Here is a 15,997-nt window from a genome sequence, read left to right as displayed (position 1 = left end):
CATTGTGCTACAGTTCCAGGCAAACCTCGGCTTGTGATTAGCCACACACAGATGAACACGGCTCTAATTCAGTGGCACCCTCCCGTGGACACTTTTGGCCCGCTGCAGGGTTATCGCCTGAAGTTTGGTCGCAAAGATGTGGATACATTTACAACCATGGAGTTCTCAGAGAAGGAAGATCACTTCACAGCCACAGATATTCACAAAGGAGCTTCTTACGTCTTCAGGCTCTCAGCTAGAAATAAAGTGGGCTTTGGGGAGGAGATGGTTAAAGAGATTTCTGTTCCTGAAGAGGTACCCAGTGGATTTCCCCAAAATCTCCACTCGGAAAGTTCTACTTCTACATCAGTTCAATTAACTTGGCAGCTGCCACTCTTGGCAGAGAGAAATGGCATTATCACCAAATATACCATCTTGTACAGAGATATCAATGTTGCTTACCAGCCAGTTGAACTCCCTGTTGTTCCTGCTGATACCACTATGACACTTTCTGGCTTAAAACCAGATACCACATATGATGTAAAAGTACGTGCCCACACAAGCAAAGGGCCTGGTCCATATAGTCCAAGTGTCCAGTTCAGGACACTACCCGTGGATCAAGGTAGGATTTGTCTGCTTATGGCGTTGACCTTTAAAGGAGTATCGGTCTTTGGATATCAGTGTTTTTGCAGCTATAAATAAAACTGACCAGCCCATTCATAGAAATAGGTTCATCAAACACAAAAGGTAAAGTATATAAATCTTAATATGTTTTGGATGCCTTAGAATTCAGTTGTCCCTTGCCAAGCAAGTTCTGGCTAACGTCTTCACAATTTTTTCAGGTAAGGAAAATGTACATGTTGGGTTGTCAGTAAGAGTGAGAATGAGTTAAAATGTGATACTTAAATATGAGCAAACAGGTAGGAGAATTAAATCCTTGTTGGTTTTTGACCTAAATGAAAACTAATACTCCCAGGTAGCAGTGGAAATATGGCAAGATCTAAGCTCCAAGATGTTGTTTATAGACATTGTTTCTTTTTTTCCAGCAGTGTTTGCAAAAAATTTTCATGTTAAAGCAGTAATGAAGACTTCTGTTTTGCTCTCCTGGGAAATTCCAGAAAATTACAATTCAGCCTTGCCTTTCAAAGTAAGTTACTTTCCATTTGTACGAGAGAAAATACAGAAACTAGAGGATGTCATTCACCTGGTTAAGTAGCTTACTAAACATGTGGATTTTTTTGGTATTGCTGTATTTAAGAATGCAAACTAATCAGCAACATTGACCCAAGCTGCTCAATTCAGTCATTTGGCAATATGAGCTTTCCAGTATTTCCAGGTCAAGCTCATACTGGTTATTATGCATGGTATGAACACCTTGCTAATTGGTAGTTCATTGCTACAATATCTTAGAGGAAACAGTGAAAGTAAAGAATAGTTTTCTTCTTTTTTTTAGTCATTCTGCAGTGACTGTAACTGACTACCGTTTTGGTTTTTGTCTCCTCACATGTGAAACAACACATTTTTGCATATAGCTCTTACTGCACTAACTACATTAGCCAGATAAAGAGACTCAATGCAACCTGCAGTCTGGCTGGCATTTTTTATGCATCATTCTTCATCGCTTGTGTCATCTCAGGCAGTGTCAAGTGAAGAGCAGTATTTTATGAATTAAATGTTGCAAAACCCTTTCTAAATAAGGAGTGTGAGTGAAAAAGTCAAGGTATCTTTAACAACAAGTGTGCTTTGATATGAATGCTGGGTTCAAGCAAAACTACTAAAGTTGAATAAGTGAAATTGGATTTTGGGAGTGCTTACACTGCTTTAGATTAATGTAATTCTTTTTTTTTTCCCCGAAAGCGAGAAGTTTAATTGCAGTAGTGAATTCATTACTATCTTACAGCCTAGAATGGCCAGAAACTTTCATTTTAAATTTATATCTGTTTGTTCCTGAATTCAGTGTGACAATATCAGTTGCCTCCTCTTAGTAACCAAAACGACCTTCGATTTATATATTAACTTAGATCCTTTATGATGATGGGAAAATGGTGGTAGAGGTTGATGGACGTGCTACTCAAAAGCTGATCACTAACTTGAAGCCAGAGACATCATATTCATTTGTGCTGACAAACAGAGGGAATAGTGCCGGGGGTCTTCAGCACAGAGTGACAGCAAAGACTGCACCCGACGTGCTACGCACCAAGCCAGTTTTCATTGGAAAGACCAACTTAGACGGCATGATAACTGTGGAACTTCCAGAAGTACCTTCAAATGAGAATATCAAGTGAGTGACATACCATTGTTTTTATCTCCAGAAAGATGATTATTCTTACTGTTAATAAAATCTAGAGCTGTAGTGATGGAACAGGTTGGTACAGAGAGTACAGCACTCTGCATTAGAGTTTGGACTAATATTGGACTAATATTTGACAGCACTAAACTGTCAGGTGCTGTTGACTCCCTCAAGGGACAAGAGGCCTTGCAGAGGGATCTAGATAGATTGGACCATTGTGCAGTTATCAATGGCATGAAATTTAACAAGAACAAATGCCAAATTCTGTTGTTAAGGTACTTGAATGTGTCCAGAGGACTGACAAAGCTGGTGAAAGGGTTGAAAGGCATGTGCTATGAGAAGCAGCTAAGGTTTGTCTAGTTTGGAGAAAAGGAGGCTGAGAGGCAACCTCATTGCTCTCTGCAGCTTCTTGAGGAGGGGAAGTGAAGAGGGAGGTGCTGATCTCTTCTCCCTGGGATCCAGTGATAAGACTAATGAGGATGGTTCCAAGCTGCATCAGGGGAGGTTCAGACTGGATATTAGGAAGTATTTCTTTATAGAGAGGGTGGTCAAATGCTGGAACGGGCTTCCTGAAGAGGTGATCAATGCCCCAAGCCTGTCAGCATTTAAGAAGCATTTGGACAAAGTCGTTAATAACATGCTTTAACTTTCAGTCAACCCTGAAGTGGTCAGGCAGTTGGACTAGACAATTGTTGTAGGTCCCTTTCAACTGGAACTATTCTATAAGTTTGTCACTTAGCCAAGCATGTAAACCTGAGTAAAATCTAGATCGATATATATGGAGGATTGTCCTTCAGTTTGTAGCTGTTTCTCAGACTACAGTGTTTCATCACTGATTTCCATAGCAAAGAGGGATTAAGAAAGCCAGTTGTGTTTTGAACAATGCATTGTCTCAAGAAGAATGGATAACCCATCAATGGATAGATGCCCTGCTGCAGCACCTTGAAGTACTCAGACTCAGTTATTCCAGAGTTATGTGGAGTTTTGTTTTTTGGAGAATTCTTACTGCACTTGTATTAATTCAGATTAGTTAATTCTGAAGTTTTTTATTAAAAGAAAAATCTCAGGTCCTCTTCACTGATTCCAGAAAGAAAACAGAAGATTTTGCAAAAAAAAAAAAAAAAAAAAAGGCAGAGATTTTACTAGAGGTCACTTAGATTTTGGGGGAAAGATGCTATGGAGAAACAGGACTAAAGAGCTGACAGCACATGGTCAGCAGGGATTAGAAAGGTTAGACAATAAAGGTTTTCCAAGAGAACGTGAAGCATGGTACAATCAATAAGTGTTATTGCTCTGCTTATAGTGATTCTTGTTGGTCTATAAGGTTCCCATGTGTAATGTAAAGGAAATGGGGGAGAAAATGAGCAAGTCATTAAATATTGTTGGGGATTCAACTTGTCCTCTCCTTGGTGAGTTTTTACTGACAGCTTTGTAGAAAGCTGCTCCCCTTTTTCATTGCTGACTGAGGATTTTGAGGCAGGTGAGGTCAAGAAAAAAATGAATTTGAGACATTAAAAGGATGAAAAACTGAAAAATATAGCCATTATCATTAGGTTGAGTAAGATGCGGTCAGTAACAATGCATCTAAGGAAGACTGAAGATGGAATGAGTCAAAAAAGATTTATGAGGCAGAGCATTCACACAGAGAAAGAAGTGCAGGGTAGCTGGTCAAACAATAGCAGAAGATAGCAATGGATAAAGAGCTGATGCCCTTCCTTTCATGTAGTGTAAATAAATGAAAGAGGCTAAGTGACATCAGGAAAGGTACATCAAACCTATGGGGTCCAACTGCCAATTTTGCAACTAATGTTCCTCCTCCTATATCTATTTTCTAAGAACATGTGATCAGACTTGAGATAGAGAAAAAAAAAAAAAAAGAAAAAAAAGATTGACAACCCTTGGAAGTAGGTATACCAAAGCAGCTACATACTGAACAGAAAAAGCTTACCTGATGCTAGAAGTAAGATTATTGCATCTATAGTCTTTGTATGGGAAGAACAATTTTGTGTAATAGTTATGTTGACATATTTACAGTTGCTGTTCCTCTGTGGGTACGTTATATGCTACAGAGACAATCATCTATCTTACTATGAAGCACCAAGAATATTTCAATAATACTAATTACACAGAAGGTGAAACACTTAATGGTTTGTTCTAATGAATTATAGGTAAATACTAATGAGATTGAGGGTAATGTTATAAGAGCCTTTGTAATTTATTAAAGATGGTAGAAATAATTTTCATTATTTCAATGTTTGATGGTGATACAGTATAGAAATTGGAGCAGAGCTCAACTTATGCTAGGCAAAATGGGTCTCTTTGCTGGCATCATCTCAAGTGAGCAGTTTCTTCGTTGTCCCGTAGTATTTTGGGCTAATTCAAAGCAATTTTTATGTGTAAAGGACAGTTCATATTTCTCTGAATCTCTTCTATCTTTGCAAAGTCTTAGGTAAAGCAGAGTTTAATGGAAGATTTTGGCCTTTGTAATACTCAGTAGTTCAAGCAATATCCAAGTAAACCCTCCAGTTCTCACCCTCCCCCCCTGGTCTCGGCTGGGATAGAGTTAATTTTTCTTCTTAGAAGCTAGAACAGTGCTGTGCTTTGCATTCAGTACAGGATTTGGTATGAGAAGAATGTTGATAATACACTGTTGTTTTCAGTTGTTGGTAAGAAATCAAGGACTTTTCAGCTTCCCGTGTCCTGCCTGTGTGCAGGTATTACAAGCTGGGAGGGAGCACAGCCAGAGCAACAGAACCAAACTGGCCAATAAAATATTCCATATCATATAACATTATGCTCAGTATATAGAGGAGGGTTGGCCGGGAAGGAAGGGCTCTCTCTTGCTTCTGTGATTGTGGTTTGGGGATCTTAACTTCTTCAGGATTACTAGCCAGGAATGAGCTGGGCATCAGTCAGCGGGTGGTGAGAAATTGAATTGTGCATTACCCATTTGTATTTTCTATCATTATTATTATTGTTTTATTTTTATTACAATTTTTAAACGTTTTTTTATCTCCACCTACAAGTTTCCTTACCTTTACCCCTCCAATTCTTTCCCTCATCCCCCAGGTGGGGAAGGGTGAGTGAGCAGTTGTGTGATGTTTGGCTGACAGCTGGGTTAAATCCATGACAACACCAAAAAAAACCCCTCAAAACAAACAAGAAAATAATAAAGCAAATAATAAAACATGTTTTTCAAGAGATGCTGCATTTTCTGAAGTTAGCTAGAGATAACAGAACTTTGTTGCCCTTTACATTTGCAGGACTGTATATTTATGTGAACAGTTTCATTTTCTGCTTGCTGTTGATGTACTTACACTTTCAGCTTTAAAATACTCTGTATGTGCTGAAAGTCTTAGTGGATAATCAAAGTTATGAGTGGGAGGCATGCATGAAGAAAATGTGAAAGAGTGTGAAAGTAACATTTACATGCTGGATGTTCCCTGATTGAAAAAAAGTATGAACACTCTCTCAGCTTAAAAAGGAAAAAGAAAAAGAAGGGAAAAAAAAGTGTAAGTAAAAGATTGCTGTGCAGCTCATCGAGCAGATGTATCTTTTGATGTCTGAAAGACATATAGGGGCCTATTCTCAATTGCTTTTAGTCTTTATTCTTAGGCATGTGTTATAAGAAAAGATATGTAGGATGTAATTATTGTATACATGGATAAATCAGCATTTACTAGGATTTATTATGCATATAACCAAAGAATTTTTAAAAGACATACTCAGGTTTAAAATCTGGGTTCAACCAGCTTTACTAGTTATGAATAAGAACATCAGTGTAAAACATGATTTATCGTATTGTTACTATAAGAATGCATGCTGCAGATGTTAAATTTATATACTGAAATATAGCAAGTGAGCAGCAGTTAAAAATCTGTGGCCACCACTTCTTGTTTCCAGCACCTCTGTTGGAGCTCAACATTTCCACAGAGAAACTTCTCAAATTTCTTAACACAAGAACTTAAAAATATGTGTATTTACTACAGTAGTTAAAAGTGCAAAGTTTTGTTACATTTCTTGAATGAGAAGAAGCTTTAACTAAGAAGAAACCATTAAAATGGACCACCGGTGTGCACTGGTATGGAAGAAAGATAGTTTATAGAGTCAGTTTAGACTGAGATAGTTTTTGATCAGTTGTAATGCAAGTCCTTTTCCGCAGATGCTGTTTTGTTAATTACTTTAAGTTTTTCAACTACATTGCGTGAGTAAAATGAATAGTCAGTGCTGAAAAAGATTGAGTACGCTGTAAAAAATGGCAGACTGGAAGAGACGAAAATGGTCCATGAGACACTAAAATTATCTTCCATAATGGAGAGACAGAGACACCTTCTTAATAAGCTCTGTTGTTACTGGAAGAGGAGGAGAGCAGCTTCTTTTCCTATCCTCTGAGATGGAGTCTGCTTGACTTTTTGACAAGTATGTTTATCAAGGAGAGGTATATTATACCATCCTGGATGTCCTGCTGTTGTGATTCTACTGTTTTCCTCACACTAATGTGAAATAATGGATCTGCCTGACATGTATCCAGACTTTGTGAAGGAAACGAGGAAGGTGCCATATCTCTAATTATACTAGAAAGTATAATTTACTAGTGACCATGGGGAGAAGGAGGAAGATATTTTCAGGAAAGTGTTTCTGAGGAAAACTGATATGTGTAATTTTCAAATCCTAGCTGTAAAGAGAGCATATATCAAGCTCTCTTGTCTATGACTGTGAACAGAATACTGAAGTAGGTAAAGCTGATGGTGATTGATACTCAAAAGTAAAGAGCATGTGGGTGGAGTGTATGCTCTGTCTCCTTTATTTTCTGTTTATAATAGTATTGGCTTCAACAAACATATTTTGTTAACCTATTTTTCTGATTATATGTGAAAATGAGGGAAGATGGAGTGATAATTGAGGTTTAAATATATGGTAATGTGTTTCAATTTAGGGGTTTGGGATTTTTTTCCTGGTGTGATGGTGGCAGGGGACAAATATCTCATGGCTCTTGTATTTTACATGAAATAATAAACTACAGTCAAACATGTAGGCATTTTGGAACATTGCAATTAAAGTTTCTTACACATATTTATATGTATACATGAAAAGACAGGTAATTAGTACTATTTGTTTATCAAATGTTTTACACTGAACATGGTTTCAAGAGTGTGAATCTTTACAACTATGTTTGGAAGGCTGCAGTGACATATTATGAGAAGGTTTGCTCTCAACATACCACTGTTCTCTTAAGCTCCTCTGTACAGATACCTACTCCATCAATTTATCTACTCCTTTTCCTTCAACTTCACTTTTGTCCAACTGTTTTCTTTACAGAGGTTATTACATAGTTATTGTGCCTTTGAAGAGGTCTCGTGGAAAGTTTATCAAACCATGGGAGAGTCCAGATGAAATGGAACTAGATGAGGTACTGTATGTTTTTGATGTCGTCTTCTCCTTTATTAAAGAAACAATCTTATTAGTGGTATGTGATTAACTCACCAGTTTTAGAAGTTGTGGTTGTCGGGATATTTAAAATTTATATTCAAATTAGCCTGTGGGGACTGAAACAAAAGTGTCTGATCTTTGTTGGCATTAATATTTTATTCTTTTTCTATTGTAAAGCATAATGCAAAAGTGCAGGAGGTGAAATGAGTTGTCACCAAAAGCTTAATCGCCAATGATATGAACTGTAGTAAAGATCTGGTTCATTAGTGGGGTGTTTACAAAGCCTGTAACAAATGCTAAATTGCAGTGTGCACTGCAATTTAACATTTGACCTTCTTGTCATGTTTTTACCTGATTCTCACATACTGTAATGTTTCTGGTTAGAAAACTTACACAGTAGTCTCCATTCTACTGCAGTTTGTGCTGAGAAATAAATGAATTAGGAAAGAGCAACATTGTGTCATCATTTGACACTATAAATGACACTATAAATGACCAAAGGGTGGAAAATACCTTCATTTTAGAAATAAGACTAGTAATACTAGAAATCAATTAATTATGTAATTGTTATAACAATAATTCCAAGAAGTACAGTGTCAGCATTCAGTCCTGTCTTTTGTTTTACTGAAAGACAATATAGCTCATGCAAATTGGTCAGCTCATGCAAACTTGTCTTTCTTCCTTCAATCTGTAAATTTGGAATAATACTAATATTTATCATTGTAAAATTCTTTTGAGAGCCCCATATGAAAGCCCCATACAAAAGGCAGGTGGTGGTGGTGTTATTGTTGCATCTGGCTAGGATTTTAGATCTCATTCAGATGCTATGGTAATTTGTACATGTAATTCAAAGACCAGAGATCAGTTTCTTTACTCCTGATCACTGGATCTTTTGGCTATATCCTGTCTATTTTTCCCTTTCTTTTTGGTGGATTCCAGAGTTTTATGTTATGGAGATGCTTCATCATATGCTTCCCCATATACAATCACTGGGAAGTAATGATAATCTGCAAGCAATCACAAGGCTTTTTTTTTTTCTCATCCCATTGACAAAATGGATATCAATTTCAATGTTTGCACCAAAATGTAAGGAAAATAAAGATCTTACACCAAACTAACACTGCTGTAGAAAGCTTTCAAAATAGAAACAGGGTCTTTCAGTCTTTAGTCTGTTTTCTGATCAGAAAAGGCAAAGAAGTGTATATACAGCAAGGAGAATCCTTAATCGGAAGATTAAAAACAACTGTTCAAAGGAAGGCATAGTTTTTGTTACTGCTGACTGACTGATTGAAGCCTGTGTTTCCTCTTGACCAGTTTCATTTGCGTGATCATCTCATTTGATTCAATTGCAGAGATGACTTGCTTTGATCTATTAACTTCTTTCCTTTAAAAAAACTTGGATTATAAATGCCATCAGCTCATGCTCATAGTCCTAGGTGACATCAAATACAGTTAAACAGTAAAACTCTGACAGCAAGATCCATCCAGTAATGGAAAACTGATTTAGTATTACCACCCACTTTTAACATCCCAAGACTGTAGTCACATTCAGCAGCATTAACAGATTAAAGGATAGGTGCCAGATGACATTGAACTTTTTGGCAATTAAATTCTATGGTCCTGCTGATTCCCATAACAAAGGGTCATTTTAATCATCCTGCAAGTTGTGGTGCATTAATCTGTATAACAGATTGATAAAGAGCATTTATTAATTCAGAAATATTTGGGTCAGGATGGGTTGTTTCCCACTTCTACCGATCTAATTGAGACCACATTGTAGAATTAATGGTGGAAGAAATAAGATATGCATTGACTGGAAAATGAAAATTATTTCTGATAAAGAACCAGAACCCTTGATATACCTTTTTACAATTTCTACCAGTACATATAATAAGTACTGTAGGGAAAAAAGTCAAAAGCAGGCAGTGACTGTATTTCATTCTGACTCATCCAGTTTCTATTACTTATAAGACTGTTTCACTTCTAACTTTAGAAAATATGTGCTTATTGTTTTAGGTGCACTATTCCTGACAAACATGTGAAAGCAGTGGCACAATAAGTAAATTTGGAAAAAAACTGCAAAAACTAACCACACGACTCTCTGAGCAAATAGTTCCTGATGGTCAAGTGAAAAGATACTTGTGCATATCTTTTTTTTAAAAAAACCTCAGACATCTGGTTAGTATCAGAAAGAGTTGGGCAATAGATTTTTCCAAAGTATGTTCCAAATACTTTGCTTAGATTGTCAGAAGAAAAGTATTTGCTGAAAACACTATTCTGGAGCTTTAACTCCAGTACATAACTGACCAGTCCCAAACACTCTCCAGCCTTACTGTAGTTACCTAATCTTCCTGGTTCTTTGAATCTCAATTCTGAAAGAAACTAAGAGAGATGCAGAATCATGAGCAGACAATGGACTAGGTAATAGTTATTAGAGATACAATCCTTTTTTATTAACTCAAACTTTCATTTTATTTTGAATGTCATGAGATCTAGTGACTTTAAATAGATATGTCATGCAAATAAATGAAATACAAACAAAATATTATGATTTGCAGTAAGTATTAACTAGTAGGATTATTTTATATTTGTAAATAATAAAACCTAAATAAACACCTGCATGTTAATTGTTAATTCAGTAATTTTATGGAAATCCTAGTATAAAGGACAACAGGAGATATATGTGCAAATAATGATATTTGGCAACAACCCCATTTATATGTGAAGCATGAATGAGGCCAGAGGTTCACCTGAGGTCTATTCAGTCATGTGTAATCAGTGTCACAGACCAAATTTTTATCTACACACAAACACATGTAAGTTTAGCTGGCCTTAGGTGATGAATAACCACCTTTGAAAAAGTTAAACACATTTTGTGTGACTTAGGCTATTTAACCTTTAGTATTCATAGCCAAAACTTAGTTTCTGATCACTTTACCCACTGTAATACAGTACTTCAGCACTGCTATCTGTTAAATGTATGCATTTTATGTTACTAATTCAAATGCAAGAAATAATTAAGATCATTTTTCTTCCCCTTTCAATCTCAGTCTAATTTTGATTGCAGTACTCTTGCAGCATTTTGACATTTTATTATGAGTTATTTAAAATCAAAATTGTAAATATAGTGTAATGTGGAAATTTATGATAAAGAATTTATTTGAGGTAGCCACACAAATAACTTTAAATTCCAGTGGAAACTGTACCCATAAATTAAAATATCAGTTCTCTTCAAGCCACGTACCTCTCCTCATACTGCAGTACTTACAGCTCCTGACTCCCAGTTAGTATACATATCACATTATTATTACCTGAATATCTACCTTTGTGCTTCAGCAGACTTCAGGATAGTCAGTGCTCAGCCCTCTGCATAGCTGTTATTATCTTTATCAAAGGTGGCTTCATATAGATACCAACTTTTCACAGAGTGCTTCCCTCAACAGATCTTATAAGGACTGAAGCAACCTAGGACAAATTTTGATTAGTCTCTGCCTCACATTCTGCTTTCAGCAACTCTACCCAGGGCATGGGAAGCTACCAACAGATGTGACAGTCACCTTCAATGAAGCAACTAAATAGAAATCTTAGTATTACAGTTTACTGCCCTCATTTTTATACCATGCAAATTGGCTATAGCTGCTCATTAAACTGTTTAGAAAGAAAGAGAAATATGAGCTGCAGATTGCAATAGAGTCCTTGAGTAATTAATAATGATTTCTAGTCTCAAATTATGACCTTTTTAGCTGAGGAGATCCATTGCAGTGTACCAGCCTTTGTGTTGGAGCATGGAAACTGATAGAGTTAAATGAATGTAAAATCTCTGCAACAGAGAACAGGTTCAGCCTTAGAGCTGGAAAGCAGTTGACTCTGTAGATCTTTGAAGAGGTAACGTCCAAACACCCTCAATGCTAAAGAAGTTTGGATCCAAGTGGTACAGGTTGCTTCCATGTTTATCTGTAGCCTGTGTTTGAAATATGTACTTCAATGAGAAGTGGTATTAAAGTAATCAGTATTAAAAGATTCTGTCTCAGTTACAGAATGAATAGTAGATTGGTTAACATGCATTTGAATTGTTAATTGTGTAATTGCAAAATGCAAGATCCCATGCGGGGAAGGCAAGAAGTTGTGCTAGCTAAGCTGAGGCATAACACTGAAGAAGAGACTGAAGAAAAAGAGAGCTTCCCTGACTAAACATGTTCTTTAAAATTAAAATATATGTTGACGATTAGATTTTAATCTCTTTTTTTATTGATCTCTATCTGTCTCTAGAGATTTTTCTCCTCCTTCTAACAAAGAAGATTGTGCTAATCTATTGTATTAGTGCTGTTTGTGTGCTGAAAAGCCTAAAACAGCTGTATGACCTTGGAAAAATTTACGTGTGCAGTCTGACACCACAAGACATTGAAGGTTTCATAAGTAAAAAATGAGGGCAACTGAAAAGAGGCCTTAGAAGTCATCACTTATCACCCAAGAAATATTCAGGCTCCTTGTAATCAAATCAGATTAATATTTGTTGAATGCCAGTATATCAAAAGTGATAAAGGATATTGAATAAGTACCTTTCTGATTTAATAAGTAATTCATCAATGGATTATAGCAGATGAGCTTAAGTTCCTTCATTAGTTAGTGTATGTTTTACAAGTTTGAGCCTGGCATCTAATCTTGTCGGAAATGCGCTGATGTGAATTTAAGCTTTGTCATCAGAAGAAGTATTTTATGAAATGAGGAAAAGTTACATTTTGGAAGTCAGATTAGGCAGTTAAAATCTGAAGTGTGGGTTGTGTGTGAGGGGGTGGTAGATAATATTTTGTAGTTGAGCAGTAGAAAAGTTGTCTTAGGATTCATAGGTCCTGTTATTGATTCCTATCACCAGTTTATCGTGTAGTGTTGTACAAACCATGAGGAACACAACATTTGGTGCTTTTGAACAAATAAAATGGCAGTAAATTTCAGGCTTGGGATAGAAGATATGTTTAAAAATCACTCTATAAACTCTTCTGCACTTCATTTACTCTTTGTGAAATACATTGGAAAGCACTCTTTTCCATGCCTGAGATGTTCACGAATTTTGCCAGACTGCTTGGTTAGTCGGCATGTTAGAGAGTAAAAACCAAACTGCTATTCATACCTAATTAGTATTGAGTTGTTTGTATTTCAGAGTTACCCGAAAAAGTTAAAAAGAGTTAGTATAAATTGATTTTCAAAAATTGGGATTTTTTTTTCAATTTTGTATTTTTTATTCCTGGTTTTTAAATACTTACATCATACGTAAATTTTGTTGTATCAAACAGGACATAAGAAAGTACCTTGCAGATTCATAGGGAGGGAGAAAATATTATTATGCATTAGGGAAGTGATTATCTCTTTGAAGTCAGCTCTGGTGAGGTCACACCTCAACTACTGTGATCCATTTTGGGCCCCTCACTATAAGACAGACATTGAGGTGCTGGAGCGCCTCCAAAGCAGAGCAGTGAAGCTGGTGCAGGGTCTAGAGCACAAGTCCTACGAGAAGTGGCTGAGGGACCTGGGGTTGTTTAGTCTGGAGAAAAGGAGGCTGAGGGGAGACCTCATCGCCCTCTACAGCTACCTGAAAGGAGGTTGTAGCAAGGTGGGTGTCCATCTCTTTTCCCAAGTAACAAGGATAGGATGAGAGGAAACAGCCTCAAGTTGCACCAGAGGAGGTTTAGATTGAATATTAGGAAAATTTTCTTCACTGAAAGGGTTGTCAAGCATTGGAACAGGCTGCCCAGGGAAGCGGTTGAGTCACCATCCCTGAGGGTATTTAAAAGACATGGCACTTTAGGACATGGTTTAGTGGTGGACTTGGCAGTCTTAGGCTTACGGTTGGACTCAGTGATCTTAAGGGTCTTTTCTAACATAAATGATTCTATTCTATGGTTGACTTCGTATATATATACACACACATATATATGAGGTTTAATATGATGTCTGTATATATATGTCTTCAAAGAAGTTATATTGCTTTATTAACTTTTTTTCCCCTCCAGAGACAACAATTTCAGATGATGAAAACTGATCCAATTGTTTCATGTTTGTAGTCTGGGCAGTGCAATTGCTACCTAGTATCTTATCTTAACCAGGATGACAGGAAATTGGAGGATTTTGCAAGAACTAATTTAGCGATAGTGATATGCCCCGTGAAATGTGGATAAATTGTATTTTTGTAGTTCCTGGTCGTGTATTAAATTTTCTCATTATATTGTCAATAAGTTACATGAAAATTGTTTACAGTTATCTTTCTGTTCTTGCCTTCTGTCTCTCTGTCTCTCTCTCTTTCCCCTTGCTTCATTCTAAAGCTGCTTAAGGAAATAGCTAGGAAACGCAGAAGCATTCGTCTTGCGAGGGAAGTTGAATTAAAGCCATATATTGCAGCTCACTTTGAAGTTCTTCCTACTGAGTTCACGTTGGGGGATAAGAAGCATTATGGTGGCTTTGAGAATAAGCAGCTGCAGAGTGGTCAAGAATATGTCTTCTTTGTGTTGGCTGTAATGGAGCACTCAGAATCTGTAAGTTAGTTAATATTTCTCAATCCCAAAATTACCTTTTCACAATCATGAATACATTCTTTCAATGCTTATTTCACCTCTCAAAAGCTATTTTTTTACAATATATATGAGAGAATATCTAAAGCCAGTGTTTCCTTGATTAGTTCCAATTAATTGCCTGATCTTTCATATTTTGCTTGAATCTCTATGTGTTACTTTGGTGTATAACTGAAACCTAAGGATCACCTTTTATTAGCTGTGTTGTAATCCTTTGCAAACTACGTGCTCTTGCATTTGAGATCACTGACAGAGGTTCTGAGGCATGATCTTCAGAGCAGCATCTTTCTCGATGTATTTAAAAGAGAGTTCCTCTCTTGCTTTGGAAAGACCTGTTGAATCAGACATGCACAGCTATCCTCTTTAGTTACCATTGTTCCCTAACAACTTCATCAGTGAATTGTTAGAAAGATAGAAAATAGTTCAATAATAAGGAGAATTCCTCAGGTGAGCTAAATAATGAGCTGTCATTCGTCTTCATGTAATTAATCTTGTAGTTATGTCCCTTTATGCTTGAGTTAATCTACTGCATGTAATATAGTAAAAAAAAAAAAATAAAAATTAAAAGACAGAAATAGGGGTGTTGAAGGAAGTTGCAATACACATTAACATTTTTACATACAGTGTGTAATATGGTAACTTTCTAATTGGTATCTAACCTGACAGGTACATTTTCTGGCTCAACCACTTGAAACTACTACACCAATAAACTGAATTCTAGTCAAATGCTTCCAGTGTGTAACCTTACAATTGATTTCTTGATGTCAGTAGAATTTGCCTACATAAACACTATGAAGTAGCTTCAATTTGAATACTTCTGGCTACATAGCTTCATGTGAAAATAAAATAAGTGCTTCCTGGAAGCTCCAACATAAATCAAAAGTCCCCCTTTCACTTTTTGACAGTGGCTGCATAGACAGAGTATTATGAAGGTGCTGCATCAGAAAGGTTCAAAGTAGAGAAAGTAGACAGGTTTTGGCTATAAAGTTAGATGGCCAAAAATCTGTGTGTCAGAAATTGCCTGTACTAAAATTGATCTTTTTAATACAAAATACCATTTCTTATTTATTTTTCTGTATTAGTTAAGGCATTGGTCATTTCATATAACCCTAAGGTTATTACTTTGTTAGACAGAAATTGGGGTGAAAAAGCAGAAATAAATAGGATAGTAAATTTTCAGCTGAGAAGTCTGGTATTACAAAATATATCCAGGGGCCTACTGTTGAAGATTCCGAAAGGCTTTACTAAACTTACAATGTGGACAATATCTGGTTTAGCATGTCATCTGAAACATCTGTGATTAAGTAGCATGAGGTAGTCACAGAGAGACAAGAGTTTGTAAGGACAAATGATCTTCAGTTCCCAATGCTCCAGTGTATCTACTTTTAAGATAGCTGGTTTTCTTCTAGGACTATAGATTCTACTGGTGTATGAGTTGTAACTTGCGAGGGATATTTTTCCCGATACTCAAAGTACTTTTTCCATAAGTTTTCTCCTTCAGAGAACAAAAAATTTCTTTGTTGATTTGGAAAATGGAGAATTTGTGTTACAAGAGGGCATAGGAGGTCTGGATTTGTCTAACTTAGTAAAATGGAAGCTGAGTGAGCATATGATTACAGTCTATAAATATGTTAAGCAAGTTATCGAGAGGAAATGAAAAAAAAATAGATAAATTTGGCAAAATAATAAATGAGTTTAAATTAGTCATTTATACAGGTAGGTTGAAAATTAAAAC

At 36.4% G+C, this 15,997-nt stretch overlaps 1 protein-coding gene across 1 annotated transcript in view; it reads left to right on the top strand.

Annotated features, from left to right (window-relative positions):
- Positions 1–15,997, top strand: part of PTPRD (protein tyrosine phosphatase receptor type D) — a 385,966-nt gene that overhangs the window by 276,733 nt on the left and 93,236 nt on the right. Inside the window, exons 16-20 of the mRNA XM_074855344.1 lie at positions 14–601; positions 1,026–1,126; positions 2,001–2,260; positions 7,589–7,679; positions 14,017–14,226. Coding sequence (XP_074711445.1) covers positions 14–601; positions 1,026–1,126; positions 2,001–2,260; positions 7,589–7,679; positions 14,017–14,226 — 1,250 coding nt within the window. The remainder of the gene's footprint in view (positions 1–13; positions 602–1,025; positions 1,127–2,000; positions 2,261–7,588; positions 7,680–14,016; positions 14,227–15,997) is intronic.

This window comes from Strix uralensis, chromosome Z (genome assembly GCF_047716275.1).
Source record: "Strix uralensis isolate ZFMK-TIS-50842 chromosome Z, bStrUra1, whole genome shotgun sequence".
NCBI lineage: Eukaryota > Metazoa > Chordata > Aves > Strigiformes > Strigidae > Strix > Strix uralensis.
This window is presented reverse-complemented; position numbering and strand designations above follow the sequence as displayed.